This window comes from Dicentrarchus labrax, unplaced genomic scaffold (assembly GCF_905237075.1).
Source record: "Dicentrarchus labrax unplaced genomic scaffold, dlabrax2021, whole genome shotgun sequence".
Taxonomy (NCBI): Eukaryota; Metazoa; Chordata; class Actinopteri; family Moronidae; genus Dicentrarchus; species Dicentrarchus labrax.
In genome coordinates, this window is record NW_026136875.1 from 80,856 (window position 1) to 108,304 (window position 27,449).

General features: G+C 39.9%; 1 protein-coding gene and 2 long non-coding RNA genes across 10 annotated transcripts in view; 2 read left to right on the top strand and 1 right to left on the bottom strand.

The window, feature by feature from the left end:
- Nucleotides 1–20,722, top strand: part of LOC127360514 (uncharacterized) — a 31,752-nt gene extending 11,030 nt beyond the window's left edge. Inside the window, exon 2 of the long non-coding RNA XR_007883767.1 lies at nucleotides 20,349–20,722. This is a non-coding gene — a long non-coding RNA (uncharacterized LOC127360514). The remainder of the gene's footprint in view (nucleotides 1–20,348) is intronic.
- Nucleotides 1–27,449, top strand: part of LOC127360513 (uncharacterized) — a 57,492-nt gene that overhangs the window by 11,572 nt on the left and 18,471 nt on the right. The gene's annotated exons all lie outside the window — the stretch shown is intronic.
- LOC127360506 (trichohyalin-like) lies at nucleotides 2,793–9,861 on the bottom strand. 8 transcript variants are annotated; one of them, XM_051394961.1, is made up of 22 exons: nucleotides 9,825–9,861; nucleotides 9,681–9,734; nucleotides 8,596–9,600; nucleotides 8,449–8,517; nucleotides 8,243–8,356; nucleotides 8,005–8,109; nucleotides 7,746–7,916; nucleotides 7,501–7,590; nucleotides 7,158–7,190; nucleotides 6,918–7,059; nucleotides 6,774–6,827; nucleotides 6,079–6,693; nucleotides 5,162–5,748; nucleotides 5,016–5,084; nucleotides 4,765–4,923; nucleotides 4,572–4,676; nucleotides 4,301–4,483; nucleotides 4,056–4,145; nucleotides 3,713–3,745; nucleotides 3,473–3,614; nucleotides 3,329–3,382; nucleotides 2,793–3,248 (listed from the first exon to the last, which is right to left on the bottom strand). In XM_051394961.1, the coding sequence occupies exons 3-22, from the start codon at nucleotides 9,352–9,354 to the stop codon at nucleotides 2,869–2,871; spliced, it is 3,954 nt and encodes a 1,317-aa protein (XP_051250921.1). In that variant the 5' UTR covers nucleotides 9,355–9,600; nucleotides 9,681–9,734; nucleotides 9,825–9,861; the 3' UTR covers nucleotides 2,793–2,868. The 8 variants fall into 8 exon arrangements, with proteins under 8 accessions (XP_051250921.1, XP_051250918.1, XP_051250917.1 ...); XM_051394958.1 differs by having other exon boundaries at nucleotides 5,162–6,693; nucleotides 8,449–8,496; XM_051394957.1 differs by having other exon boundaries at nucleotides 5,162–6,693; nucleotides 8,449–8,514.

Here is a 27,449-nt window from a genome sequence, read left to right on the forward strand (position 1 = left end):
TAGAAAAATAATTTTGGTATCTCCATAAAGCTGAGACTTTCCTCTTTACAGCCAAGAAGAAAACTCAAAATGAGTTTCTGGGTCAAAGTGACTCAAAATGATGGAGCAGGTCACATTTGAGGATTTTCAGTCAGGATTTAGAGTTCATCATAGCACAGAGACAGCTCTGGTTAAAGTTAATAATGACCTTCTGACTGCTTCTGACAATGGATTTGTCTCTGTACTTGTATTATTAGATCTTAGTGCTGCATTTGACACCATTGACCATAGTATTCTTTTGCAGAGACTTGAGCATCAAATTGGCATTAAAGGAACCGCACTAAGCTGGTTTAAGTCATATTTATCAGAACTCTCGCAGTTTGTACATGTTAACGATGAATCTTCAATAAATACTACAGTTAGTCATGGAGTTCCACAAGGTTCTGTACTTGGACCAATACTATTTACTTTATATATGCTCCCTTTAGGCAACATTATTAGGAATCACTCCATTAACTTTCACTGTTATGCAGATGATACGCAGTTATATCTATCAATCAAGCCCAATGAAATTAATCAATTATCTAAATTACAAACATGTCTTAAGGACATAAAATCCTGGATGAGCTGCAATTTTCTGATGTTAAACTCAGAAAAAATTCTTGTTCTTGGCCCCAAAAACCTTAGAGACTCACTGTCTAAAGATATAGTTACTCTAGACAGCATTAACTTGGCCTCTAGCACCACTGTCAGGAATCTTGGAGTTGTCTTTGATCAGGATTTGTCATTTAACTCCCACATAAAGCAGACCTCTAGGACTGCCTTCTTTCATTTACGTTATATTAGAAAAATTAGACACATACTATCACAGACAGATGCAGAAAAACTAATCCATGCATTTGTTACTTCAAGGCTGGATTACTGCAACTCTTTATTATCAGGTTGCCCCAATAAGTCCATTAAAACACTCCAATTAATTCAAAACGCTGCAGCACGAGTACTGACAGGAACTAGAAAAAGAGATCACATCTCTCCTGTACTAGCTTCTCTGCATTGGCTCCCTGTAAAATGTAGAATAGAATTTAAAATCCTCCTCCTCACCTACAAAGCTCTTCATGGTCAGGCCCCTTCATATCTTGAAGAGCTCATAGTACCCTATTACCCCTCTAGAACACTACGTTCTCTGAATGCTGGGCTACTTGTGGTTCCTATAGTCTCTAAAAGTAGAACAGGAGCCAGAGCCTTCAGTTACCAAGCTCCTCTCCTGTGGAACCAGCTTCCATTTGTGGTTCGGGAGGCAGACACCCACAGGACCAACGAGCTGGGGGGCTCGTGAATCAGCCTGTGTAGTTTTAGGTTAAAGGGACAGAGTTGCAGAGGTTGTTTTTTTTTAATGTATATACTGAGAGGATGGTCTCCAATGACCTTTGACCTTGACTGAGGCCTCCCCAGACCAGTTGCTCTTTTGACCTCATTTGGTCACCAAAGCAGATGGAGGCCTGAACCTTGAACTAGGAGATCCCTGAGATGTGTAAAATCATGTTATCCAGGTAACATGTTATGTTGCTACTACCATACTGAAAGTAGCTTCAGTAATAACTTTGGGCCTCCAACATCTAGAACCTGGTTTGGACATGTAATATAAGTGCTTCCTGACAAGTTCAGCTCATTTGGAGCTATATGGGCCCAGTTATGTGCCTAAAACTGTAGAACAAATTCAAATGGAGCGAACGCTCATGGGCAGATGACAAGACTGAGAGGGTTCAAACCACCACAGGACTGGCCCACGTGGAGTGCAAAATCACTGACAAAACTTTCAGCCTCCTAGCCTGAGAGGAAAAAGGTTTTTCTGGTTGGACCAAGAAAGATCCAGACCCTTGGACTTATACACCCTTAGACCATCTGTAGGTGTTGGTGCTTGATTGGCCTGTTAATTGAATCCTTGGGGCTACATCCACCAAAGTTTATACGCATTATCTAGGCCCACCAAGGACCATGCCCTGTGAATTGCAATTGCAGATTTTCTTTTTAATATATACAATGAAAGGATGATCTCCAATGACCTTTGACACTGACTGATGCCTTCACAGACCAGTTGCTCTTTTGACCTGGTTTGGTCACCAAAGCAGATGGAGGCCTGAAACTGGTTTAGAAAGGTTTGGTCAGTGATTCTGCACTATTGGTCAGATCTAACATTACAGTATAGACCCTTTATTTATTAAAAGTACAAAGGTGGCTCGAGAATAACTTTGACCTGTTTGGCCAAATATGGACCTCATTGGCAGATGGAAAGACTGAGAGGGTTCAAACCACCACAGGACTGGACCACATGGAGTGCAGAATAACTGACAAAACTTTTAGCTTGAGATCCCTGAGATGTTTAGCTAAACCTTGTGAAGATTTAAATGCTAGGTTAAAACACTACTGCTCTAAGTAGACCACTCATACACTCGGACTCAATAATAAACTGTTATGTGCAATAGATACTCAAACATGCAGATTTTTAAAATTATCCATTATGCACCGTTGCCATTGTCTTGCCGTTGTTTCTGTTTGTCACTGTATGTCGTTGTTGTTGGTTTTTTGTCTTTTTCCTGTTTATATTGTATATACTGTTATATTTATTTATTATTCTCCTATCCTCTCGCTGCTGCAATAACCGGAATTTCCCCACTGTGGGATGAATAAAGGCTATTCTATTCTATTCTATTCTATTCTATTCTATTACTGGACTTATGAACTGCGGAAAAATAAATTCCACTATTTTTCAAGTTGAGCAGTTCTATTGAAAACATCAAATTCAAGGAACTCTGTATGGTGACTGAACATTTTAATGTTGCATAAGTTTTGAACAGTTTTCAATTCCTCCTGCCTTCTCCTTTCTTCCCGTCATTCTTGAAATTTCCTTCTTTTCAAAGGTATCTTCCAGGTTTTTTCTGCTGCTCCACTTGATCCTTCTTCACTTTCCCTCTCACTCTTCTCCAGATGCTCCTCTTTTAACTTTCTCTTTTGCACTTCTTTAGCTTTACTCCTCGGCATCACCACAGGCTCATCTTTAATCTTTGTTTCTCTCTTCATTCCCTTTTCACTCTTACTTTTCATCTTCTCCAAAGTCTTCTCTTGAATCTTTGTTTCTCTCTTCTTTCCCTTTTCACTCTTACCCTCCATATTCTCCAAAGTCTTGTCTTGAATCTTTGTTTCTCTCTTCTTTCCCTTTTCACTCTTACCCTCCATATTCCACTCTTTGGACACAGTTTCCCCCATGGATCCTTTATGTTAAGTAAATAATGATTGGTTACTATTGAAATTTGTACCAGTATTTATCCTTTGTATTGTAGTATGTATTTACCTGAGGGAATCATCTGTCCAACTGTGGATCCAGCCTGGTGTTCAATGTTGTCACCTTAAAAGTGTATAAATACAGAAATATATATATGCAACTTTTCTTGTCCAGGCTCTATTACTTCACTTTGTCATATTTTTCCATAATTACCAGATATTGGCATGATGACTTCAAACAAAGATGACTGGTGGAAAATCATCTTATTCACCATATTGACTCGGTCACACACAGTTTTTGTTGAGTGAGTTGTCAAAATCGTTGCTGTTCCTGGGCTTACAAAAGCCTGCTGCATCTAAAAAAATTAAAATAAAAAAGATGTTAAAATATGTTCTCGATCATCTAGTTCGTCTAGCTCGGATGTTCAGGTGTGTTTTAGTGCAGTGCTCTTACACCAGGACGGACTTTGACTGCCACCTTGTCATTCTGTGGGAAAAGGTCAAAGCATGTTGTAAACAGTTTAGAAAGCCACTAATTATTAACACAAAGCGAGCAGATCTACTTCACAGTCAGAAGTTATCATTTTGATTTGTTGGCCTTATAGAAACCCATTTTATCACCTACACACAATGGCAAAGATCCAACATCTATGTAAGAGTCCCTTTATTGTAAAGAATGGGCCTGATGTCTAAACAAGTCTGTTTACTGTAAAATACTTTTTCTGACTTGAGTAACAGCTTTTCTTGTGTTTGTGTTATATGTGGTATATGGTGGTATATGTTGACATTATACTTACTACAGGTGTCTTGAGAGTGACAGGACTCAGTGAAACCAGGGCTGTATTCAGTTTTAGGTCTGGAGATTGGCTCATCAATGCTCGTGTATCCTGTTAATTTATCAATATGAATTAAAGAAGAAATGAAACAGACAAGTGTGGGTTTTAAAAGCCAAGTTTCAAGTTTTTATTTTGCTAATGTGGTAAAACTTTATCTTTTTGTGATATGATTATTGCTTGTTTGATGTACTAGCCACTTCACTTACCTCATTCTGCAACACATCTTCCTCACCACTTTCCCCCATATTTCCTTTTGACAGGGCTTCCTCTTCTTTCTCAGGCAGACATAGACTCTCTCCTCTCGTACACTCCTCCTCTGATTCCTTTTCTGTTACTCTCAGTGCACGGACCCTTGAACCAACCCGCTCAACTTCAGATGAGCTCCTCAGCTGGTTTTATGAAAGACAAAAATAATTTGTTCATTTGGACTGAAAGCTTTTAGTATTTTCCGAAGCATTTACACTGATAATGACTCACCTCTCTTTGCAGGACAGAGCTCTCAGATCTCTTTCTTTTGGCCACCTTGTGAACCCTTCCTATGATCTGTTCATCCTCTTCTTCAAAATCACCCTCTGATTCCTCCTGTGTGGTTTTAATTCATTAAAACTAACTCATTTAGCTCTGAAGGTCTTCAGTACTTTTAAACACTTAAACTGATGATATATCTCACCTCTCTTTGCAGGACAAGGCTCTCAGATCTCTTTCTTTTGGTCACCTTGTGAACCCTTTCTAGGACTTGTTCCTCCTCTTCTTCAGAATCATTCTCAGATTCCTGCTGTGTGGGTTTCCATTCATCAGCGGAGCCATCACCTTCAGATGAACTAAAGCTCTGTTTTTAGGTAACACAAGATTCATTTTACTGATTTTGAATTGAAAGCTTGTAGAATGTGGGGAAGCACTGAATCTAATTATTACTCTCACCTCTATTTTCTGGAAAGGGCACTCAACCTCCCTTTTATCTGTTCCATCCTGTTTAAAAGAGGTCATCTTCTGTTTTTTAATGAAAAGTCAAAAGAGTATGAAAAGCTTTGTAATATGTGGAAGTACTGAAAACTGTCAAAACTCACCATTTGTTGGTTCAAAGGCACAGATGCACTTTTCTCACACAGCTGGTAAGTCCTTTTTGGCACATGTTCCTCATCCTCTTCAGGATCTGGTACTGTTTTTTCTGCTGCTCCACTTGACCCTTCTTCACTTTCCCTCTCACTCTTCTCCAGATGCTCCTCTTTTAACTTTCTCTTTTGCACTTCTTTAACTTTACTTCTCGTCATCACCACAGGATCTTGAATCTTTGTTTCTCTCTTCTTTCCCTTTTCACTCTTACTTTTCATCTTCTCCAAAGTCTTCTCTTGAAACTTTGTTTCTCTCTTCTTTCCCTTTTCACTCTTACCCTCCATGTTCTCCAAAGTCTTCTCTTGAATTTTTGTTTGTCTCTTCTTTCCCTTTTCACTCTTATCCTCCATGTTCTCCAAAGTCTTCTCTTGAATTTTTGTTTCTCTCTTCTTTCCCCTTTTACTCTTACCCTCCATGTTCTCCAAAGCCTTTTCTTGAATCTTTGTTTCTCTCTTCTTTCCTTTTTCGCTCTTGCCCTCCATCTTCTCCAGAGACTTATCTTGAATCTTTGTTTCTCTCTTCTTTCCCTTTTCACTCTTACCTTCCATGTTCTCCAAAGTCTTCTCTTGAAACTTTGTTTCTCTCTTCTTTCCCTTTTCACTCTTACCCTTCATGTTCTCCAAAGTCTTCTCTTGAATCTTTGTTTCTCTCTTCTTTCCTTTTTTACGCTTACCCTCCATGTTCTCCAGAGACTTCTCTTGAATCTTTGTTTCTCTCTTCTTTCCCTTTTCACTCTTATCCTCCATGTTCTCCAAAGTCTTCTCTTGAATTTTTGTTTCTCTCTTCTTTCCCCTTTTACTCTTACCCTCCATGTTCTCCAAAGCCTTTTCTTGAATCTTTGTTTCTCTCTTCTTTCCTTTTTCGCTCTTACCCTCCATCTTCTCCAGAGACTTATCTTGAATCTTTGTTTCTCTCTTCTTTCCCTTTTCACTCTTACCTTCCATGTTCTCCAAAGTCTTCTCTTGAATCTTTGTTTCTCTCTTCTTTCCCTTTTTACTCTTACCCTCCATGTTCTCCAAAGCCTTCTCTTGAATTTTTGTTTGTCTCTTCTTTCCCCTTTTACTCTTACCCTCCATGTTCTCCAAAGTCTTTTTTTGAATCGTTGTTTCTCTCTTCTTTCCCTTTTCACTCTTACTCTCCATCTTCTCCAAGGTCTCTTCCAGAATCGTTTTCTTTGTCTTTTGTCCTGCTCTACCCTCATTGTGGATCTTTTCCTCTGCCCTTTGTCCTTCTTCACCATCACTGTCCATCTTCTCCAAAGTCTCTTCCTGTGTCTCTTTCTCTGTCTTTTGTCCTTCTTTTAGCTTATTTCTGTCACCTTCAATCTTTGACATCTCCAAATAGCCCTCATCCACTTCACCTTCTTTTTCTTGTCCTTCATATTCTCCCCCCCTTTGTTCAGGCAGGCTCTTGTGCAATGTTGTGTCTCCCACTGAGACTTCATTCTCCAATAGCCACTCTTTGGACACAGTTTCCCCCATGGATCCTTTATGTTAAGTAAATAATGATTGGTTACTATTGAAATTTGCACCAGTATTTATCCTTTGCATTGTACTATGTATTTACCTGAGGGAATCATCTGTCCAACTGTGGATCCAGCCTGGTGTTCAATGTTGTCACCTTAAAAGTGTATAAATACAGAAATATATATATGCAACTTTTCTTGTCCAGGCTCTATTACTTCACTTTGTCATATTTTTCCATAATTACCAGATATTGGCACGATGACTTCAAACAAAGATGACTGGTGGAAAATCATCTTATTCACCATATTGACTCGGTCACACACAGTTTTTGTTGAGTGAGTTGTCAAAATCGTTGCTGTTCCTGGGCTTACAAAAGCTTGCTGCATCTAAAAAAATTAAAATAAAAAAGATGTTAAAATATGTTCTCGATCATCTAGTTCATCTAGCTCGGATGTTCAGGTGTGTTTTAGTGCAGTGCTCTTACACCAGGACGGACTTTGACTGCCACCTTGTCATTCTGTGGGAAAAGGTCAAAGCATGTTGTAAACAGTTTAGAAAGCCACTAATTATTAACAAAAAGCGAGCAGATCTACTTCACAGTCAGAAGTTATCATTTTGATTTGTTGGCCTTATAGAAACCCATTTTATCACCTACACACAATGGCAAAGATCCAACATCTATGTAAGAGTCCCTTTATTGTAAAGAATGGGCCTGATGTCTAAACAAGTCTGTTTACTGTAAAATACTTTTTCTGACTTGAGTAACAGCTTTTCTTGTGTTTGTGTTATATGTGGTATATGGTGGTATATGTTGACATTATACTTACTACAGGTGTCTTGAGAGTGACAGGACTCAGTGAAACCAGGGCTGTATTCAGTTTTAGGTCTGGAGATTGGCTCATCAATGCTCGTGTATCCTGTTAATTTATCAATATGAATTAAAGAAGAAATGAAACAGACAAGTGTGGGTTTTAAAAGCCAAGTTTCAAGTTTTTATTTTGCTAATGTGGTAAAACGTTATCTTTTTGTGATATGATTATTGCTTGTTTGATGTACTAGCCACTTCACTTACCTCATTCTGCAACACATCTTCCTCACCACTTTCTTTTGACAGGGCTTCCTCTTCTTTCTCAGGCAGACTTGGACTCTCTCCTCTCGTACACTCCTCCTCTGATTCCTTTTCTGTTACTCTCAGTGCACGGATCCTTGAACCAACCCGCTCAACTTCAGATGAGCTCCTCAGCTGGTTTAATGAAAGACAAAAATAATTTGTTCATTTGGACTGAAAGCTTTTAGTATTTTCCGACGCATTTACACTGATAATGACTCACCTCTCTTTGCAGGACAGAGCTCTCAGATCTCTTTCTTTTGGCCACCTTGTGAACCCTTCCTATGATCTGTTCATCCTCTTCTTCAAAATCACCCTCTGATTCCTCCTGTGTGGTTTTAATTCATTAAAACTAACTCATTTAGCTCTGAAGGTCTTCAGTACTTTTAAACACTTAAACTGATGATATATCTCAACTCTCTTTGCAGGACAAGGCTCTCAGATCTCTTTCTTTTGGTCACCTTGTGAACCCTTTCTAGGACTTGTTCCTCCTCTTCTTCAGAATCATTCTCAGATTCCTGCTGTGTGGGTTTCCATTCATCAGCGGAGCCATCACCTTCAGATGAACTAAAGCTCTGTTTTTAGGTAACACAAGATTCATTTTACTGATTTTGAATTGAAAGCTTGTAGAATGTGGGGAAGCACTGAATCTAATTATTACTCTCACCTCTATTTTCTGGAAAGGGCACTCAACCTCCCTTTTATCTGTTCCATCCTGTTTAAAAGAGGTCATCTTCTGTTTTTTTAATGAAAAGTCAAAAGAGTATGAAAAGCTTTGTAATATGTGGAAGTACTGAAAACTGTCAAAACTCACCATTTGTTGGTTCAAAGGCACAGATGCACTTTTCTCACACAGCTGGTAAGTCCTTTTTGGCACATGTTCCTCATCCTCTTCAGGATCTGGTACTGTTTTTTCTGCTGCTCCACTTGACCCTTCTTCACTTTCCCTCTCACTCTTCTCCAGATGCTCCTCTTTTAACTTTCTCTTTTGCACTTCTTTAACTTTACTTCTCGTCATCACCACAGGATCTTGAATCTTTGTTTCTCTCTTCTTTCCCTTTTCACTCTTATCCTCCATGTTCTCCAAAGTCTTCTCTTGAATTTTTGTTTCTCTCTTCTTTCCCCTTTTACTCTTACCCTCCATGTTCTCCAAAGCCTTTTCTTGAATCTTTGTTTCTCTCTTCTTTCCTTTTTCGCTCTTACCCTCCATCTTCTCCAGAGACTTATCTTGAATCTTTGTTTCTCTCTTCTTTCCCTTTTCACTCTTACCTTCCATGTTCTCCAAAGTCTTCTCTTGAATCTTTGTTTCTCTCTTCTTTCCCTTTTTACTCTTACCCTCCATGTTCTCCAAAGTCTTCTCTTGAATTTTTGTTTGTCTCTTCTTTCCCCTTTTACTCTTACCCTCCATGTTCTCCAAAGTCTTTTTTTTGAATCGTTGTTTCTCTCTTCTTTCCCTTTTCACTCTTACTCTCCATCTTCTCCAAGGTCTCTTCCAGAATCGTTTTCTTTGTCTTTTGTCCTGCTCTACCCTCATTGTGGATCTTTTCCTCTGCCCTTTGTCCTTCTTCACCATCACTGTCCATCTTCTCCAAAGTCTCTTCCTGTGTCTCTTTCTCTGTCTTTTGTCCTTCTTTTAGCTTATTTCTGTCACCTTCAATCTTTGACATCTCCAAATAGCCCTCATCCACTTCACCTTCTTTTTCTTGTCCTTCATATTCTCCCCCCCTTTGTTCAGGCAGGCTCTTGTGCAATGTTGTGTCTCCCACTGGGACTTCATTCTCCAATAGCCACTCTTTGGACACAGTTTCCCCCATGGATCCTTTATGTTAAGTAAATAATGATTGGTTACTATTGAAATTTGCACCAGTATTTATCCTTTGCATTGTACTATGTATTTACCTGAGGGAATCATCTGTCCAACTGTGGATCCAGCCTGGTGTTCAATGTTGTCACCTTAAAAGTGTATAAATACAGAAATATATATATGCAACTTTTCTTGTCCAGGCTCTATTACTTCACTTTGTCATATTTTTCCATAATTACCAGATATTGGCACGATGACTTCAAACAAAGATGACTGGTGGAAAATCATCTTATTCACCATATTGACTCGTTCACACACAGTTTTTGTTGAGTGAGTTGTCAAAATCGTTGCTGTTCCTGGGCTTACAAAAGCCTGCTGCATCTAAAAAAATTAAAATAAAAAAGATGTTAAAATATGTTCTCGATCATCTAGTTCGTCTAGCTCGGATGTTCAGGTGTGTTTTAGTGCAGTGCTCTTACACCAGGACGGACTTTGACTGCCACCTTGTCATTCTGTGGGAAAAGGTCAAAGCATGTTGTAAACAGTTAACAAAAAGCGAGCAGATCTACTTCACAGTCAGAAGTTATCATTTTGATTTGTTGGCCTTATAGAAACCCATTTTATCACCTACACACAATGGCAAAGATCCAACATCTATGTAAGAGTCCCTTTATTGTAAAGAATGGGCCTGATGTCTAAACAAGTCTGTTTACTGTAAAATACTTTTTCTGACTTGAGTAACAGCTTTTCTTGTGTTTGTGTTATATGTGGTATATGGTGGTATATGTTGACATTATACTTACTACAGGTGTCTTGAGAGTGACAGGACTCAGTGAAACCAGGGCTGTATTCAGTTTTAGGTCTGGAGATTGGCTCATCAATGCTCGTGTATCCTGTTAATTTATCAATATGAATTAAAGAAGAAATGAAACAGACAAGTGTGGGTTTTAAAAGCCAAGTTTCAAGTTTTTATTTTGCTAATGTGGTAAAACGTTATCTTTTTGTGATATGATTATTGCTTGTTTGATGTACTAGCCACTTCACTTACCTCATTCTGCAACACATCTTCCTCACCACTTTCTTTTGACAGGGCTTCCTCTTCTTTCTCAGGCAGACTTGGACTCTCTCCTCTCGTACACTCCTCCTCTGATTCCTTTTCTGTTACTCTCAGTGCACGGATCCTTGAACCAACCCGCTCAACTTCAGATGAGCTCCTCAGCTGGTTTTATGAAAGACAAAAATAATTTGTTCATTTGGACTGAAAGCTTTTAGTATTTTCCGAAGCATTTACACTGATAATGACTCACCTCTCTTTGCAGGACAGAGCTCTCAGATCTCTTTCTTTTGGCCACCTTGTGAACCCTTCCTATGATCTGTTCATCCTCTTCTTCAAAATCACCCTCTGATTCTGCCTGTGTGGTTTTAACTCATTAAAACTCTAACTCATTCAGCTCTGAAGATCTTCAGTACTTTTAAACACTTAAACTGATGATAGATCTCACCTCTCTTTGCAGGACAAGGCTCTCAGATCTCTTTCTTTTGTTTACCTTGTGAACCCTTTCTAGGACTTGTTCCTCCTCTTCTTCAGAATCATTCTCAGATTCCTGCTGTGTGGGTTTCCATTCATCAGCGGAGCCATCACCTTCAGATGAACTAAAGCTCTGTTTTTAGGTAACACAAGATTCATTTTACTGATTTTGAATTGAAAGCTTGTAGAATGTGGGGAAGCACTGAATCTAATTATTACTCTCACCTCTATTTTCTGGAAAGGGCACTCAACCTCCCTTTTATCTGTTCCATCCTGTTTAAAAGAGGTCATCGTCTGTTTTTTAATGAAAAGTCAAAAGAGTATTTAAAGCTTTGTAATATGTGGAAGTACTGAAAACTGTCAAAACTCACCATTTGTTGGTTCAAAGGCACAGATGCCCTTTTCTCACGCAGCTGGTAAGTCCTTTTTGGCACATGTTCCTCATCCTCTTCAGGATCTGGTACTGTTTCAGTTAGTGTGGTTTTCATATCACCTGCATCATCCTCATCAGATGAGCTCACCATCTTTTTTCAGGAAAAATAAAGTATATTAAGCTCATTTTAGAATGACGTATTTTAATTTGTGTGTGGAAACACTGCCTGTCTCACCTGCTGGTCTGACGGCACAAGGATCTTGTTGCTGTACAGCTGGTTAAGCCTTTTTCTCACAGGCTTCTCTTGGCCCAATGGTTCATGCTCCTCCTCTTCATACCCCTGATTGTCTTCATTTTGTGCAGGTTCGTTGTCCTCCCTTTCAGAAGCAATGGTCATGGTTTTGTCTTTCTTGTGTTTCTCTCTGCGTTTCCATGTCTTTGCAGCATATGTAGAAATTGCCATCATTGACAATTCTCTACTCTGGAGTGTGACCTCTGCTGGGTCCTCCGCTGTGCAAAGAAATGGATAAAATGAATACAAGTTAATGGATACTACAAGAACAAATAGGTTTGGCATTGATTTAGATTGTTTAAAAAACCTTGATAAAATCTTTTGGCTGTGTTTGCATCATGGCACATAAAAGTCGTCACTTTCTGGTAGGTTTTATGGCCCAACTGCCGCTTGGCCTGGAGGAATGAATGTAAAAAAGAAATATATACAGGTGCAAAATTCATTAACTTTTACCACACTTAATTGTTTTTAAGATACAAAAAAACATGAGAAGTTATCTCACATAAGTGGCAACAGAGGAGCGCAGCATGTTGAAAGTTGGGGCTGTCCCCAAGCCCATCCCCTCCCAGGCTTCCTTGAAATATTCAGACAGCTTCAGCAAGACGCCTCCACTGGTTGTGTGAAAGAAGGTAGAAGCCTCTTTGCCTCCTTCAATTCTGTTTCGAAGCAGGTTGTAACGCTGCAACCAGGAATACTCGCTTGGCTTGAGGGGTACAGCTGCTTCACCAAAGTACCTTTGAGTCTTGTGCTGTCCAACCTAATAATTCAGGAAAGTTGACTTTTCACTCTGACCAACTGATATAACAATGTGTATGTCTCTTGTGTCCTTTCAGTTTTTGTAATAATGTTTGCACTTACACGGATGATGCGGGCACCGTGCTTAGTCTTTTCTGCTGCCTTGACCTCCTTTGTGGTCATGTTGATCACAACACCCTTTCGGTGGCCTGTTGTTGCAATAATATAGCCACCCAGCAGTCCAAAAAACTCTTTCAGACATGTTCGGTCCTCTGGATGCTTCTCAAGGTCAACTGTAAAAGCAGAGGAAGGACATTGTATGCATTCACTCGCAATGATAATGTTCTTTACCTTAGTACCACACGTTGGCCACACAAAAGCAGCAGAGACCAGCCCATATATAAAAACCCAGTTTGTAGATGTTAATCCCTGTAATGTAAAATCTGCAGAACGGTATCTTCACCCAAAGTTTGAGTCTGGAGAAGCCCCATAACATTAAATAAACCTTATTTTTACAAATCTGAAACTTATGCTGAGCAATGATCCATACCCAGTACTGCAGTGATCTTCTTCGGAGCCTCATCTATAAACCATGCATGTTTCTGTGCCTTGACCAGTCTCTCTGAAATTTTGAATAGCATTTATTATATGCATGTTCCCTGCTTTTAAGGATGTAATGTTAATGTTTGGAGGTGGGGTTATGAATGTTAAACATACCAGATTTACTTCGCCTCACACTGAGCTGGTGCCCGACCACATCCCGGCCAATATCTCTGATCCGGGCCCTCAGCTCTACCAAGATGGCATTGATTCTTTTTGTTGCCAGTCTGACAGATGGTGGTGCCATGTTTGAAATATATTTCATAAAGGCCACAACATCCATCAAATAGTTTCTCTGTGTTGGGGGTTTGAAGCCTTTTTCCTGAAGGTCTGCAACAAAACTTGAAAGACAAAAATACAAATACAGTCATGTCCTCTACCCTGTGACACACTGATGCTTCTAACAGTGTAGTACTGTTAGGGATATTTTTGTTTCTTCTTGTTTGATTACACCATCCCCTGATATCTGTCAGGAGTGTTTTATCTCTTTTATAATCAAATAGTGTTTTACCTCTCCTATTGATTAAGTCACATATTTTACCTCTTATTGATAAAGCTGATCAAGTGACCCTTTCCTACCTCTGATTAATACAGCTATACTTCCTACCTCGAGACAGTGTAGTGTGCCTTAAATCACATATCATGTTTGTATGCAATATTCAAAGATACTGTGTTACTAATCATTGAGTTGTTGTGACCTGTCCAGCAATCAGAGGGTATGACGCATTAGTCCCGTGGTGTGAAGGATTAATACATGTGAGAGATAAGCCAGGATACTCTGAAAGTCCCTTTATTATTACTAGCTATTATTATTATTACTAACGAACATGCACTGAATCACAAGTCTGCACTAAAAGGGACTTTTTACTGTAGCTCATACTGTGACATTTGATGCAATTGTTTAAAGATAGGCCTGTACACCAAGTTACACAGGTGCCTTTGTTTTCAAAGAATCAGCCTGAAGCTGTGGCCAAGGTCATGCGAAGGATGCAAGCAAGTGATGGGAGCAAGTAACAGACACAATGGAGCCTAAGACCATAGAAAGATTCCAAACATGGTGCAGGTGAGATAGTATAGGGAGGATCTTTCAACGCGGCGATGTCTTCTGTGGATGGATGGTTCGTGTGCCAAGAGGCTGAGACCAGCCTGTGCACCAACGAAGGAAGAGCTATGTCTAAACCACGGTTTCTTCCCACCAGTTTTGCCAATCATAATAATCAATGTTGACTTGTAATTTGCATGCTGCACATCATATAGTGAATATGTGTTAACAATCTTTATCCTTTTCTGGGAGGCTGGATACAGAGTAACAGGGATCTGCTGACTGTGTTTTTCCAAACAGAAAAGGTCCATGATCATGTACTCTTAATAATCCAATTTGAAAATAAATAGTTAAGAGCACGTCGTAGTTTGTCTTCTCTCAAATAAACGAACACGTTTTCCTGACAGTACTTACCCACGGATTCTAGCGTGGTTGCTCAGGAAAAGAAGGTCAATATTTGGGATTGATGAGTCTGCCATGTACTCTAGAAAATCCCGAACATGTTTGGCTCGCTGCTTGGCGTTTTCAGACGTTTTCCTACTGGGGTTGGCACCTTCTGTGTGGCCCCTAAATTCCTCGACCAATCTTACTGAAGAGGAAAGAATATAAAGCAAATCAAATATTTTTGCATGGTCTTCTTTCTTAAATCACAGAACTCAGATGTCTTTACAATCTGCATATTAACCCAACATCCCCTATCATTCAAGTTCAATACTAGTACAGTGACTACAATATGAGGGTATCTTCACCATAGCGAGGGGCTTTGCTGGGGGGAAATGGTGCACGTCTGCGATGTTTTGCTGCCTGAAAAAAGCACATGAAGCAGATTTTTTTAATCAAGTTACTGAAAAAATTGGTCACATTACAGTACACCAAAGGAATAACTCAACACTCACAGTTGCACGCATTGTTGAAGAATGTAGCTGCTTGAGCTCATGGTTCCTCTCAATCTCAATCTGGAGCAGGTTCTTCACCACGGTTAGTCCAGCAAAGAGAAGCTGGCAGTTCCTGCACCCAGGATCAGGGGCCATCAGGACAGAACGCCTTCTTGTTCGCTTGGCCTGTTGGTCAACTGTTCCTGTGTAGAAGGGAACCTGGCTGGTTGAGGGAGAAGGATCCTGCATCGCTGGTATTTCTGGGTCACAAGAAGCATGGCTGGTTAAAGGAGAAGGATCCTGCATAGCTGGTGTCCCTGGGTCACAAGCAGCCTGGCTGGTTGAGGGAGAAGGATCCTGCATCACAGGTATTTCTGGGTCACAGGAAGCCTGGCTGGTTGAGGGAGAAGGATCCCGCATCGCTGGTATTTCTGGGTCACAGGAAGCCTGGCTGGTTGAGGGAGAAGGATCCTGCATCGCTGGTATCTCTGGGTCACAGGAAGCCTGGCTGGTTGAGGGAGAAGGATCCTGCATCGCTGGTATCTCTGGGTCACAAGAAGCATAGCTGGTTGAAGGAGAAGGATCCTGCATAGCTGGTATTTCTGGGTCACAAGAAGCATGGCTGGTTGAAGGAGAAGGATCCTGCATAGCTGGTGTCCCTGGGTCACAAGCAGCCTGGCTGGTTGAGGGAGAAGGATCCTGCATCGCTGGTATTTCTGGGTCACAGGAAGCCTGCCTGGTTGAGGGAGAAGGATCCTGCATAGTTTTTGTTTTTGGGTCACAAGAACCCTGGCTGGCAAGGGGAGAACTAGACATGGGGCCCGAAAGAGGAGGCACAGTGGTAGAAGCTGCAGCATGGGAAGCAGCCTCTATGACCCTCCTGACACCCTCTTCGATTGCTGCATCATCCACCTCGTCAAGATGTGAGACCATTGGTGGTGTGGGTTTCGAGGCACGTAGGAGGGCCAGTTCTCTTGCAATGTATCTGTCCTTCGCTTTCTGGATGTACAGTGTAACCATTGGCTTCTGCAAAAAAGCAGAACGTACATTTAGTAAATCATTTCATTCTGTCTGAAAAAAATTACATTATTGATATCTCAATAACTTTAGAATCATGCATGTATTTAACCAGCAATATTCTTTTTTTTTAATAAATCTTTTTATTTGGTTTTTAACCCCGGAAAAGAAAGAAAGACACACACAAAAAAAAACATTATTGAAATTGAAATCACATATTAAAATAAATAAATAAAATAAAATTTAAAAAGGGGAAGAAAATAAAAGAAGTGTGGGGGGGGGGGCATCTAGTCACTGTCTGGGTGAATAGTAGTTCTGTCTAAGTACTCTAAGAAGTGCTGCCAGGTTTTGTTAAAAGCATTATCAGAACCCGCCAGTGAAAATCTAACCTTCTCAAGCTTGATATGAGTTAGGACCTCTCTAAGCCAGCTATTGTGTGAAGGTGGAAGAACATGTTTCCATTTAAACAAAATAAGACGTCTGGCCAATAGAGTTGTAAAGGCCAATACCCGGCGCTTTGACACAGGGAGTTGAGGTGTAGTAAGTGGAGGGGAGCCAAACAGTGCCGTGCAAGGCTCAGGGTTAAGGTCCATATCAAGCACTGTTGCGAGTGTATCAAAAATTTGGCGCCAAAAGCCAGTGAGTTTCAGGCAGGACCAAAACATGTGTGTGTGATTAGCAGGTGACTGCTTACATCTGTTACAACTGTCACTGGTGCCTGGATAAATCTTCGCCAGTCGAGCGTTTGTGTAATGTACTCCTCCCAGGTCTGTTTCAGACGAGTCGTTGGGTCAGGGTTAAGGGAGTCAATAGCATTGTAGATCACAGAGATGGAACGCTTTTGTACAGGGTAGAGGGTGAGCAAGGAGTCAATCAGAGACCCGGGTGGGTGGTTAGGGAAGTGAGGGTAGTTGGTTTTAACAAAGTGCCTGGCCTGAAGAAACCGGAAAAAATGAGAGTGAGGTAATTCAAACCTGGCTGCAAGCTCTGTAAAATTAGTAAATATGTTATCTTTGTAAAGATGCTTGACATGTAACAAACCTTTGTTAAACCAGATTTTCCATTTTGTAGCTGCCCAATCGCCTCCTGTACTTCAGCCGCTGTGATTGGTGTGCCTAATTTGTCGGCCAGATTGCTATCAACTTTAGGATATGAGAACATCTCCAGGGGGTTGTGGCTCTTCCAAATTTCAGGTGAGTACTCAGACGTGTACAAGTCAGAATAGAAATTTAAAAACGCATCATTTACCAATTTGGGGTCAGTGACCACTGCTCCCGATGGCAATTTTATCCTGGGGATTAGTCTCGAGAGAGCTGCAGTTCTAGCCTGATGGGCAAGGAGTTTGCCCGCCTTATCTCCCATTTCAAAATACCGTTGCTTTGTTTTTAACAATTTTGTTTTAACCTTGGATGTTGACAAAAGATCAAACTCAGCCTGGAATTTGAGACGTTGGTCATAAAGAGATGGAGTAGGTGCGGCGGCATATTGTGTGTCAATACTAACTAGTTGATCTGAGAGCCAGACCATCCTTTCTGTGTGTCTGATTTCTGACCCCTCAAATATGCTTTACACGCCTCCCATAGAGTGCTTCTTGTGATGTCTGGGGTGTCATTTGCCTAAAAAAAATTGGCTATTTCCTCCTGAAAGAATTTTTTAAAATGTGGATTGTTCAGTAAAAAGTGGGAAAGTTTCCACTGTGTGTGCGGAGGGCTGTGGTTTGGAAAATGTATGACAACTGATGTAGGAGCATGGTCCGAGATCACTATACTGTGATACTTGCTAGAGTTGACCCAGTGTAGCAGCCTATTATCCACAAAAAGAAAAATCAATTCTAGAATATGTACGGTGGACATGGGAGGAAAGCGAAAAGGCTTTGATGGATGGATTGAGAGATCTCCAAGGATCACATAGGCTAAGCTGATTTACAAACGATCTCAGTGTAGTGGCAGAGTTTGAGAGAGAAAAGGGTTTAGACGAGGACCTATCTAGAATAGGATCCTGAATAAGGTTTAAATCTCCACCTATAATCGGGTAATGACTCTGTCTATGTCTGGGAGGAAAGAGAAAAGCTGAGTAATGAATTTGTCAAGAAAAAAAAAAGCTACAACTAAATTCCCCATTAACACATTCAAAACCCCTGTATAGCTTCCAGTTTCTTTATAATTCAATTCAATTTCAATTCAATTCAATTCAATTTTATTTGTATAGCGCCAATTCATAACAGAAGTTATCTCAGGACACTTTTCAAATAGAGCAGGTCTAGACCGAACTCTTTAAAACATTAATTACAGAGACCCAACAGTACCACCATGAGCAAGCACTTGGCGACAAGGGCAAGGAAAAACTGCCTGTTAAAAGGCAAAAACCTAGGACAGATCCTCCGGCTCTAGGTGGGTGGTCGTCTGTCTCGACCAGTTGGGGTGAGAGAGAGAGAGAGAGAGAGCGAGAGACAGACAGACAGACAGGTGCACAGCAACAACAGTATTGGCAATGGCAATCTAGCAGGACCATGGTGGTACTGTTGGGTCTCTGTAATTAATGTGTGCGAAAGAAACAGGATTTGGGGGTAATAAAACAGATATGCCCCTGGTCAAAGGGTTGAATTTTATGATAGGAAGAGCCAGGGGGAAGTCACAGATCAAAGGACCATTTGGTGAGAGAAACCTGGATTTACAGGAGTAACATTTGCAAGACAAACGGGGTTTCATTGTTTGTGATGTAATGAGATGTACTGAAATGTATATAAGGGAGAGCATTTTGGAAGTCGGGAGAGAACATTCACTACGTGACCTTCTCTCCATGCTGCATGAATTAAATTGACTTGATTATCACACCGGCTTGAAAGTTCTTCAGAGACTTAGGACCTCTCAACTTTGAGAAGAATTTCCACTACAAATGTTTTAAAGAGTTCGATCTAGACCTGCTCTATTTGAAAAGTGTCCTGAGATAACTTCTGTTATGAATTGGCGCTATACAAATAAAATTGAATTGAATTGAATTGAATTGAAATTAGCCAGCCTGGTTCCGGAGGCCATGAGGCATGTGCAAAATATTACTTCTTACTGAGGAGTCGAATCAGGTTTTGGGTTGATAGATAAGTCAGCGCTAGAGAGCGCAATGCATGCCTCTACTCCATTCCCCTCTCCACCGGAAGTCTTGAGCCAACCAGCAATATTCTTTCTGTGGGATTTGTAGCACTAAATAAATACAGCATTTCTGAATCTATATTAACCACACAAGGATCAAATGAAGACCACAGACCCACCACACAGCAAGGAAGAACAAGAAGCACAACAAGGACCAAAGTTGCTGGGTTTAAGATCTCAACCTAACTCAACAACACACACAAATCACACAGAGGGACTACCTTCAAGGTGTGGATCCTTTGCAGATGCTTGTCGAGTCGGTTAATATATTTAGACTGGCAGAAACGCACTGGGCAGTCCAGATTTGCACGAAAACTGGAGAAGCAAGAAGAGTCTTTGATTTAGTAGTTGAAAAAATGTTTGTAAGAAGTGTGAAATGAAACAAAGTACTAAGAAAATATGCACACATATTCTTTGTAACATGTGTGACCACTTAACGCTTAAAAATGTTAAAAAAACATATGACACTTGCTAATACAGATTATTCATGACCTGCCTTGCATCTATTTTTGAGACTTTTGCAAAATCAGTTGTAGCCTTATACATCACAGACTGATATTTACATTTGCATTACGTTATTTGTTACTGAAAAAAACACTTTTATTACAGTGATTATTTAAAAGCAACAACTTACTATACAACACTGATTAACAATAGTGTTTTGGACCCTATTTCATTGATAGTGAAAAAGCATCATAAGAAGCCTCTTGAAGAGCATCCTGAAGAGGAAACAGGACACTTACTGTCGATGAGAAAACTTGCTCAGAAGACTCAACTCTGTTTTGTTGACCACCTTTTCTGTGTTTCTCAGGTGCTGGACTATATCAGCATACAGTTTCCCACAAATGAGACACTTGTGCTTGCACCTCTCATACTGCTTGCTTGGAGGGCGGCAGTCAGAAGATTCCTGCTGCTGCGGTCCTGCTGTCTGAGGCTCCTCATCAGGTTTCTGTACATGGACACAAAAGTACTGCTTGTCGAAGCCCAATAGTAGATATTGGTGAATGGATTACACAGATAATCTCTGACCTGTTTCCATCATACCCCATGATATTTGCCATACACATACATTCTAGAGTTTAATATTATTAGGGCCACGGGGCTATCGCACCGATAGCTGCAGGGACCAGTGCTCGGGGCTTTCTCGTCTCGCAGGTTCTCATGGATCCTGGTGGAGCCTCCTGCCATGGTCCTGCTTGACTGCCATTGCCAATACTGTTGTTGCTGTGCACCTGTCTGTCTGTCTGTCGCTCTCTCTCTCTCTCTCTCTCTCTCTCTCTCTCTCTCACCCCAACTGGTCGAGACAGACGACCACCCACCTAGAGCCGGAGGATCTGTCCTAGGTTTCTGCCTTTTAACAGGCAGTTTTTCCTTGCCCTTGTCGCCAAGTGCTTGCTCATGGTGGTACTGTTGGGTCTCTGTAATTAATGTTAAAGAGTTCGGTCTAGACCTGCTCTATTTGAAAAGTGTCCTGAGATAACTTCTGTTATGAATTGGCGCTATACAAATAAAATTGAATTGAAATTGAATTGAATTGTTATACTGTGGATTTCTTCTTATCCTTTCCTCTTCCAGACACAATTTCGGTTTGCTTCTCCTCCTACAATTAGAAGAGTTGCAGGACAACTTATATATCAAAACGTGCGTCTTGATCGGGATCGGTGTGCTATTACTTTTCTAAACAGAATACGAATTTTGAATTTCAAATACGAATCTCATTATAATGTACACACCCTGGCAGTAGCCCCCGTGGCCCTTTCAAAATTTCCCCAGAGGCAATGTTCTAGTTACTTTAATTATCTGGGTGTAAGTTTATGCTTTCTTTACTTTATAAAATAATATTTCCCACATTCCTGGGTAAATTTAGTTTCCTTTTATTCTTGTTTATCTTATGCAAACAATGAATCAATCCATAATGTCATGATTTGGTCGTTTTGATCTTCTGTTTAATAAACGTATTTAAGTTTTTTATTCTTGCATTTGGGTCCTGTTCCATTGTGTTTCCTTAATCGGACATGACACATCATCCCAACTGAACCCTGAATTTTGTAACCTATTGCACAACTAAGATGATACACTAATTTGTTTGTTTTTTTACAAATTGTATATTTTCTCTTCCTGTGACAAAAAATAAAAATAAAGTGACATTTTAAGTTACATTTTAAAAAATTTCAGACCAGTAAAATCTGCAAAAGTAATTCCTGCTGTTCTAATACCTTCATACTGTGATCTATCAGGGAAAAATCAGCTAATAAAAACAACAATTTAAAATCCAGCCTGGGTATATTTAAATGCAAGTAACAGGTTGTAAAATGTTATTTAAGCTATTTTAAGCATGTTTTAGCTAAGCTTATTTAAGTAAAACATGCTAATGAGTACTAATAAAGTGCAACAAAAACCACAAGCAGTCATTAATTTCCCAGACTGCACAGATATCCAACATGTCAGTATTTTTGGGTTTTACCTGATTGCTGGTTGCTGCAACACCTCTGTCCATGATTCCTCCTCAACTTGTCTCTTCCTCTCTCTCTCTGTCTCTCTTGCGCTCTTCCTGCCCTTCACACAGGAGGACATGGCTCTGCTCTGATTGGCTAAAAAATTAAAGACTGCTCTGATTGGCTGAAAAGTTAATGACTGCACTGATTGGCTTCTCCAGTGTGTTGGTGATGTTGTGGATTTTCTTCACTTTTCTGAACTGGCCTCGAGGTTTCTGCATCATCCTGCATTGTGTTCTGCTAAATCTGCACAGGTTTTGAAAGATTTCAGCTCTTCTGCAGGTAAGAGTTAATTTCTGGTTTGTAGCCCACTTTCTGTTTTGTTTTCCTGTTACATTGCTTTAATGCTGCAAAATTACACCACACTTTTACTCTTTTTCCAGCTAAAATGTTGTGGATTTGTGGCCAACTTAACTGTAGATAAAGTTTTATTTTAGTTTGAAATCTCTGAGCGACAAATGGCGGAGGTGGAGGTAAAAGTTCTGCGAGTGAATCTGTCCATTTTCTCTGTATAGTAATAAATGAGGACCCACTTTTGCAGTAAAATATTAAAACTTGTAAAAATTCTGATACAATGTATTCTGCTATTAAGTAGCACACTACTGTAATATGATAGAGCTGAGGCAATTATGAACCCAATTTACTGTAAAGCTGTTTCTCCATATTTAACATGGGTCAAATAAATTAAGTTGACATAATCAATAAAAAATGTATTGCATAATTTACAGAATATGCTTTGGAATATTTTAGATACTTTGTGTTTTTATTACTACTCCCACTTGGATATTGTAGGATATTTTTAGATTGTTGTCGCTTAAAATGCCTGATTTGCCTGATGTGGAACTGGAACTTTTCAAAAACTTGTTGAATGTTGTGATATTTGTAGGCTTTATTTTCTTTACATCACAGGAGAAATGGTATTTTAAACAATCTCACATTCTTGTAATCAACACCATATGACATGAAAATAATATTGTGTATGTATGGGGTCTGGGGCCTAAGAGGATACCTTTCACTCTCTCACTCTCTCTCTCAGCCAAACTGGTATGCCAAGGTCTAATATGTATGTTCCCATATACAGTCCTGCTCTAACTGTAAAACTTACGTTTTACAGTGAAACCCAGGCAGTGCAACCTGAATCTGCAGCCCACCAATCCAAGTACATCATTATGCTTGTGCATCAACATTGCTGCCTCCAGGGATATTTCGCCATGCTATGGACTGTTGCCATGAGGATATTATGCACTCTTACCCCAGAACAAGCTTATTCTCTAAAAATAACATCTGACAATAATCACTATTATGGAACTAGAGATCGAAGTGTGTCTCTCAACTGTAAGTTCACCCTTGATTCTGAGGATTTGGAAGATTTGGACATAGAGTGGAACATTGTGCCACCAAACAGGCAGGAAAAACTTATACTCTGGTATGCTCAAAGTCTCATTCATAATAATTTATATGCCCCTTTAAAGAACAGGATCTACTTTACATCTCATGAGCCCCAAGACGGTGATGCTTCTCTAAGCATCACTGACCTTAAGCTTACAGATTCTGGAACATACCAATGTAAGGTGAGATACCTAGCAAGAGAACAGATTAAAGACATTCTTCTGACTGTAATGGAGAGGCCAGACAAACCGGTATGTTACATGGATGATGAAGCTGTGTTAAATACAAATATAAGGCTCAGATGCAAATCCTCACAAGGCACTCCACCGCTTAAATACAGATGGGCAAAGCTCAGCGTAAACCGGATGCTGGATCCAGATGCCTTTGTTGATGCTCCAGAAGGGGACTTATACTTGGATAAGATCACAGAGAGGGACTCTGGAACATACCGCTGTACTGTCCAGAACCTTGTGGGTATGGAAGACTGTGAGCTTATACTCAAAATCACATCTCCATCAACAGTGATTGACGGACATGGACCTATAGCAGGAACTACAGCTGGAATTACAGCAGAAGTGGGTTTGGAAGACTGTGAGCCGGTACTTAATATCACATCTCCATCAACAGTGATTGATGGACCTATAGCAGGAACTACAGCTGAAATTACAGCAGGAGTGGGTATGGAAGACTGTGAGCCTGTACTCAATATCACATCTCCATCAACAGTGATTGACGGACGTGGACCTAACACAGGAACTACAGCGGAAATTACAGCAGGAGTGGGTATGGAAGACTGTGAGCCTGTACTCAATATCACATCTCCATCAACAGTGATTGACGGACATGGACCTACAGCAGGAATTATAGCAGGAGCTATTGTTGCTGTGATTGTGGTCATCACTGTTATGCTCACCCCAGTCATTTACTACTGCCGCAGAAAAAGGCATGGAAAGTTAAGGAGGAATCTATGGGCTCAGACAAACTCATGCAACTATTGGCCCACCAGCTTAGAACAGGTGATGAAGGTTCAACTAAAGAAATCTGCACATGTAAGTGTTGTGGTCATTTGTGCCAACAGATAGAATATTTTTTCATACTGCGCTCATCATTGCAGCTCAGGTGTGGGGAAGAAGACAAACCGTATGAGAAAACAGAGACTACCAACCCTGTGAGTAGCTGTCAGATATTTATGTCTCTGTTTTATGATTAACTCTATGCTGTTTAGGATGCTGTATATCACTGTAAACTCTGGAGTCATCTAGTCATTAAGGAGCAGAACCAGTGGTTAGTATACATTTCATAGTGTGGCAGCTGGAAACCTTTGAATGTAATTCTGTTGAATAACAGGACCATCTTGGCATTTAAAATGTGAGTAAAAACCCAACATCTATCTGTCCCTTGCATAAAAAAATCTCATGATTTGTCTCCAGGTGCTGTCTTCCTCTGCAGAGGACAATGAGAAGAATGCATCTATTGAGGAGGGTCTGACAGCCTGTGTTGAAGCTAAGGTGAGGTGTATTAACCTTGGCTTAGTGATGTGTACAGGAAGTATAGTATAGGATTTCTGTCCATGACCTCTGAATCACAAAATTTCAGATAGAAAAATCAGAGGACAATGGATCCATGGGTAACGGAGATGAGGTTGGTGCTGAAGGACAGGTGAGTGGAAGTAAACTGGTTTGACTTTGTGTGCATGAAATCAAGTCATACATTAACCAATATTTGTCTGTTCCCCATCTTAAGGAGCCATGTTCCTTCTACATAGAAGATGAGATGGATGTTGAAGGACAGGTTAGTGGAAGTAAACTGGTTTAATTTTGTGTGCATGAAATCAAGTCATACATGAACCACTATCTTTCTGTTCCCCATCTTAAGGAGCCATATTCATTGTACATAGAAGATGAGATGGATGTTGAAGGACAGGTGAGTGGAAGTAAACTGGTTTCACTTTGTGTGCCTGAAATAAGGTCATACATTAACCGATATCTGCCTGTGTCCCATCTTAAGGAGACATGTTCCTTGCAAACAGAAAATGAGAAAAATGCATCGCACGCGGAGGTCATGACAGCATTGTGAAACAAAGGTGAGCAGTATGAAGGTTTTAGTGCTGTTTACTACATTACAGATATATTGGCAAACAACATCTTTTTGCATCCTTTTAGGAGCCATGTTCTTCAGAGGAAGAAAAGTCCAAGGATGAAGAATCCCTTAAAGATCTGTGTTCGTGAACATAAATATAAGACTGGTTTATATATGAACCTTTATCTCAAAATAGTTCAGATTAGGTTACAAAGGAGAACAGGATGTCCAGGGGACACATCCATAATGACACAGTTAAGTTCCTAAATAAGATTTTGATGATTTCATGTTTGTTCGGAGTTTGTCTCAACATCTTTACTCAAAGCTATTTGAAATGTAAGGACCTGTCCGAAATTGATTAAAGACTGAGTCAGGAGGACAGGACGTCCAATTACCAGAAGAAATGTTCTTGAATACATAAAAGTTTTTGAGGAAGAATTCATGTTTGTTCAAAGTCTTGGTCTGTGTTGGGTATTTTAGCCTTTAGATACTGAGAAAGTGGTCTTCAATAATCTCATGAATTTTGGAGTCATACTAAGTTACTTCCTGTTGTGTGAGACAAAGGGGTAATCTCTATCTCTATACACCCATATTTGGCCAAACAGGTCTCAGTCATTCTGTAGCCAACTTTGCATTTTTGATAAAGGGTCTCAAAGTTACAAGTTGGGTGTTTTAGCCTTTAGATACCAAGAAAGTGGTCTTCAATAATCTCATGAATACTGGAGTCATACTTACGTTTCCTGTTGTATGAGACAAAGGGGTCATGACTGTATCTCCATACACCCATATTTGGCCAAACAGGTCTCAGTCATTCTGTAGCCAACTTTACATTTTTAATAAAGGGTCTCAAAGTTACAAGTTGGGTGTTTTAGCCTTTAGATACCAAGACAGTGGTCTTCAATAATCTCATAAATGCTGGAGTCATACTTAAATTACTTAATGTTGTGTGAAACAAAGGTGTCATGACTGTATCTCAATACACCCATATTTGGCCAAACAGGTCTCAGTCATTCTCTAGCCAACTTTGCATTTTTGATAAAGGGTCTCAAAGTTACAAGTTGGGTGTTTTAGCCTTTAGATACCAAGACAGTGGTCTTCAATAATCTCATGAATACTGGAGTCATACTTACGTTTCCTGTTGTATGAGACAAAGGGGTCATGATTGTATCTCCATACACCCATATTTGGCCAAACAGGTCTCAGTCATTCTGTAGCCAACTTTACATTTTTAATAAAGGGTCTCAAAGGTACAAGTTGAGTGTTTTAGCCTTTAGATACCAAGACAGTGGTCTTCAATAATCTCATGAATACTGGAGTCATACTTACGTTTCCTGTTGTATGAGACACAGGGGTCATGACTGTATCTCCATACACCCATATTTGGCCAAACAGGTCTCAGTCATTCTGTAGCCAACTTTGCATTTTTAATAAAGGGTCTCAAAGGTACAAGTTGAGTGTTTTAGCCTTTATATACCAAGAAAGTGGTCTTCAATAATCTCATGAATGCTGGAGTCATACTTAAGTTACTTCTTGTTGTGTGAAACAAAGGTGTCATGACTGTATCTCAATACACCCATATTTGGCCAAAAAGGTCTCAGTCATTCTCTAGCCAACTTTGCATTTTTGATAAAGGGTCTCAAAGTTACAAGTTGGGTGTTTTAGCCTTTAGATACCAAGACAGTGGTCTTCAATAATCTCATGAATACTGGAGTCATACTTACGTTTCCTGTTGTATGAGACAAAGGGGTCATGACTGTATCTCCATACACCCATATTTGGCAACAGGTTGTTTTTTAATTTTTTTTTTATAGTTTTTTTTTTTTTTATGTTTTATTTTTGGTTTTTGTTGGGTTTTTCTAACCTTTTGGCAACGGTTTTTTTAGCCAACTTTGCTTTTTAATAAAGGGTCTAAAGGTACAAGTTGGGTGTTTTAGCTTTAATACCAGTGGTCTTCAATAATCTCATGAATGTGGAGTCATACTTAGTTTCCTGTTGTTGAGACAAGGGGTCATGACTGTATCTCCATACACCCATATTTGGCCAAACAGGTCTCAGTCATTCTGTAGCCAACTTTGCATTTTTAATAAAGGGTCTCAGGTACAAGTTGGGTTTTTAGCCTTTAGATACCAGAAAGTGGTCTTCAATAATCTCATGAATGCTGGAGTCATACTTAAGTTTCCTTTGTTGAGACAAAGGGGTCATGATGTATCCCATACCCCTTGCCAATTTTGTTTTGAATTTTTTTTGTTTTGTTTTTATTTGTGGTTTTTTTCTTTTTAGTCTCTTATCTCCC

Bases quoted from the DNA above. Each gene is read 5' to 3' on its own strand.
- LOC127360506 (XM_051394955.1), bottom strand. From the start codon at position 9,354: ATGGTGAAGAAGGACAAAGGGCAGAGGAAAAGATCCACAATGAGGGTA. The intron at 7,060-7,157 runs GTAAGAGCACTG...TAATTTTTTTAG, and splicing joins CAGTCAAAGTCCGTCCTGGT to ATGCAGCAAGCTTTTGTAAG. The intron at 4,484-4,571 runs GTGAGTCATTAT...TCATAAAACCAG, and splicing joins GCTCTGTCCTGCAAAGAGAG to CTGAGGAGCTCATCTGAAGT.